At 44.2% G+C, this 3,894-nt stretch overlaps 1 protein-coding gene across 1 annotated transcript in view; it reads left to right on the plus strand.

Annotated features, from left to right (window-relative positions):
- Nucleotides 1-2,171, plus strand: part of UHRF1 (ubiquitin like with PHD and ring finger domains 1) — a 12,762-nt gene extending 10,591 nt beyond the window's left edge. The window contains exons 11-14 of the mRNA XM_027903624.1: nucleotides 432-543; nucleotides 669-826; nucleotides 1,155-1,253; nucleotides 2,011-2,171. Coding sequence (XP_027759425.1) covers nucleotides 432-543; nucleotides 669-826; nucleotides 1,155-1,253; nucleotides 2,011-2,157 — 516 coding nt within the window. The 3' untranslated portion in view covers nucleotides 2,158-2,171. The remainder of the gene's footprint in view (nucleotides 1-431; nucleotides 544-668; nucleotides 827-1,154; nucleotides 1,254-2,010) is intronic.
- The last annotated feature ends 1,723 nt before the right edge of the window (nucleotides 2,172-3,894 follow it).

Raw genomic sequence — 3,894 nt, forward strand, 5'->3', positions numbered from 1 at the left:
GACGACGAGGAACCTGCTCCTTGGACCAGGGAGGGGAAGGACAGGATGAAAAAGCTGGGCCTAACAATGCAGGTACTCCCTTGGGACATCTCCTGGCCACTGAACTCGATGGATAGGAGGAATTTTTCTGTTCCGTGCTCTTATGTAACGGTTCAGACTGAGGAGGGGCACAAATGCTTCCATTCTTGGGGGTTTTTTATTTCTTTATACATCAGGAGGCTGAAAGGGCAAAACTCACTTTTTTTTTTTTTTTTGTACAAGATTTCCATACTCTGCATAACTGCTTCAACAAGAGCAGGGATCTGTTGCTTAAAGTAGATTAAAACTGCCCCTGGAGCAGTTCTCCAGAGGTCAGCCTTGGACCTGTATTGGCCTGTCAAGTCTGAACTGGTGTGTCTGCATTGGATGCTCTTTGTTTTGTCTCCTTGTAGTATCCTGAAGGATATTTGGAAGCTGTTGCAAATAAAGACAAGGAAAAAGAAAATAGCGAAGATGATGAGTTCGATACCCCGGGGAGAGGAAAGAGGAAAAGGAAATCAGCAGGTTTGTGGAGTAGGCAAGTGGATATAGAAAGCCTTGTAGGTTTTTGTGCATTCTACTTAATTTTTTTTCTGATGGTTTTTTTTCATTTGGTTAAAAAAAAAAAAATCACTGTGTTTTTCTTTCAGGTGGGGAGGAAAAACTCATCCCCTCCCCAGCAGGGACTCCGAAGAAAACTAAAGTTGAACCATACAAGCTGACAGCCCAGCAGAAATCCCTTATAAAAAGTGATGAAGCCAATGAAAAACTGTGGAATGAAGTACTAGAGGCTCTCAAAGATGGACCGGTACATCCTGCTTTTGATCCCCAGAAATAAAGGGACTTTCTCCCCACAAATAAAGGAACAACTGTAGCTGTGCTGTGTCCCTAGATACAAACCTTGGCTGCATCAAAGAAACAGCCCTAGACCTACAGTGGTTTTATTTTAGTGCAGACACCCCCAGCACGTTTAATGTGACTGTTTTTACACGTTAAGATTTGTAGAAAACCTTCCCGTGGCTGAAGTAAATCCCTTGCATTTAGTGTGGGGTGGGATTCTGGGTTGGGGTTATTTTTTTTTAATATATCTTTCAGAGCGTGGTGGCAATAAGTTGATTGCAGTGTTGTCTTTCCAGAAATTCCTGAATAAGGTGGAGGAGGCCTTCCTGTGCATCTGCTGTCAGGAGGTCGTGTTCCGGCCCGTCACAACCGTCTGCCAGCACAACGTGTGCAAGGTGAGGGGCCCTGCTGAGCTCACTCAACCTGGAGCTGCCTCACGAGTGGGCACAGGCTTGGGGTGGCTGGGACAGCTTGGTTGGTTTGGGGTTTTTTTGGCCAGGAATTAGTGCTTTAGTGTTAGGAAGGTTTAGAGGGACTTTGGACACGGGACGCAGGGAATGGCTTCCCACTGCCAGAGGGCAGGGTTGGATGGGATATGGGGAAGGGATTCATCCCTGGGAGGGTGGGCAGGCCCTGGCACAGGTTGGGCAGAGAAGCTGTGGCTGCCCCTGGATCCCTGGAAGTGTCCAAGGCCAGGTTGGAGCAACCTGGGATAGTGGAAGGTGTCCCTGCCCAGGGCAGGGGGTGGCACTGGATGATCTTAAAGGTCCCTTCTGAATCCCAAACCATTCTGTCCCATCCTTTATCTGTTCATCTCAACCCAGGCAGTTCCCAATTGGCCTCAGCAGTTTTCAGAAGCTGCTGTGTTGTTGCCCTGTGTTCTCAGGACAGATCCCTTCCCTTTATTTGCTTCTTTATCCCTCCCAGCAACCCCTTTTTTGACCATTTTCGCTCTTAACGGGTTCGATTGAGAAAGGTGACGTGGAATCCAACTCAGTGTTGGCTTCCCTGCTCCCTGGGAGCTCTGATGAGGTGGTTGGAACGTGCAGATGTGTCAGTTGAGGCGCTGAAGTTTTCCCTCCGCCTCGGCCTTTCCCGGCGGAAAACCTGGAGCCAACACACCCCTTAACCAGGAATTCTTGTGTCCCTCAGGACTGTCTGGACAGATCCTTCCGTGCTGACGTTTACAGCTGCCCTGCCTGTCGCTACGACCTGGGCAAGAGCTACAGGATGGAGGTGAACGAGCCCCTGCAGGACATCCTCACCCAGCTCTTCCCCGGCTACGGCAACGGCCGGTGATTCTGTCAAAAGCACTTCTCGATCCCGTGGGTTCACACTTGCCATGGGCTTAATTTAAAAAGAAAAACAAAACAAAACGAAACAAAAAAATCACAACAAAGCAGTAGTCCGTGTTCTCCCAGACCGCCCCCTCCCTTAAAAAACAAAAAAACAAAAAAAAGGTTTGAAGTCTTCCTTGTTTTTAAAACAACTATAAACTCCAAGGACTGTCCTTTTATGCGTTCGTGGGTTTTGTTCTCGTTCTAAATGTTGAAGTGTGCTCTTTTCTTTTTGTTGTTGTTGTTGTTTTTGCTCCCCTCGAACCTGCCATTCATCAGCACAGAATTATTTGTTCTTAATGGACTGAAAGTGCTTCCGGTGAGGCTGCTAACGATGAGGAAAGTTCTCAAGAGTTGCCCCTTCCCCCCCATGGCCCCCCTTTATTTTTATTTTTATTTTTTTTTTTTCTATTCCAATAATGGCTTGGTTGCTAGAACAATCTTCACTGTCTGGGGATTTGGCCATCAAGGTAGACTTGTGCATCACCTTGGCAGCATTTTGATACTCAGTTTTTACAAGATGGTTCCTGGCTTTGTACCACGAGTGGGTATTTGCTATTTTTTTTTTTTTTGTAAGAACTGGGGTTTTATACTGTTGACAAAAAGCCATTTCCTGCTAATTTTATATATCAAAACCATAAAGCTGCTTGCTTTAGAGCCAAGTAGTTGGAGCAATACGAAGTACTACCTCACTGGACTTGTCGTAGGGAAGGATTTGTTCAGCCAGGCGCTGTCCTCTGTCCCGAAAATGCCATTGTGGAATGTCCTAAAGCCATTCTTAAGTGCCTTTTGTCCTTTGCTGGAAGACTGGGCTCTGAATCACCATATAGATCTTCATTTTTTTTTTTTTTTTATAAGCACTGAATCGTTTTAACTTGCCAGCCAGATCTTTGGTAACCTGGGAAAAAAAAAAAAAACCACTGTAGCTATGTGTGATTAGCGTGGATTTGCAGAGGATCAGGTTTCCTAGTGATAGGTGAATTAAAGTTTGGTTTGTTTGGTTTTTTTTTTTCTCCTTTATTTCACTGCATTTCTACCTGGAAATGTAAAATAACCAATTCTGGCTTTTGTATGAACCATTTTGTATTGGACCTGCCACCGAGAAGGCTCACTTTGTATTTTTCTACCATTACCAAAGTTTGCAGTTTGATACCTCAACAAGACAGGGATGTTTTTATTCACAATTTTCTGCAGACAGACTGGAACAAATGTGCCTATTTTTGTTTTTCTTAACTCTTACCCTTTGGAAAACTATTATGTTAATATGTTAGGGGGAAAAAAAAACCCACCCCGCAGCATTTTATAGATTTTTTTGTTGTTGTTGAATTTGTCAAATTTTTGTACAATGTGCAAGTTGAAGTTCTCAAAATAAATAACTTTTTTTCAAATTAAATGTTGACTGTTTTCCTTTGATTCTTTGCCTCCAGAGCAGGTTTGCAGCCCCAGTTGCTTGTGCAGGAATTTGCGTTTATGTCCCATTAAGCAAAGGCTTCAACCACTGAAGCTTTTCACAAATGCAGATGGAGGAGATGGAAAAAGCACAAAGGTGATGAAAACAAATCTGGGAAATCAAGCAGCAGTGGCACCATCTGCCCTCTTTAAAATAAATTTATTTTAAGGTCAGTGTTAACACTGAGCACTTTCAGGTGTTTGGATTTCACTGAAAATGTCCTTCCACTTTGTTGTGAGGGGAAGAACT

Source organism: Empidonax traillii, unplaced genomic scaffold, assembly GCF_003031625.1.
Source record: "Empidonax traillii isolate 1590-97213 ecotype Southwest subspecies unplaced genomic scaffold, ASM303162v1 scaffold986:size372637, whole genome shotgun sequence".
Classification (NCBI taxonomy): domain Eukaryota; kingdom Metazoa; phylum Chordata; class Aves; order Passeriformes; family Tyrannidae; genus Empidonax; species Empidonax traillii.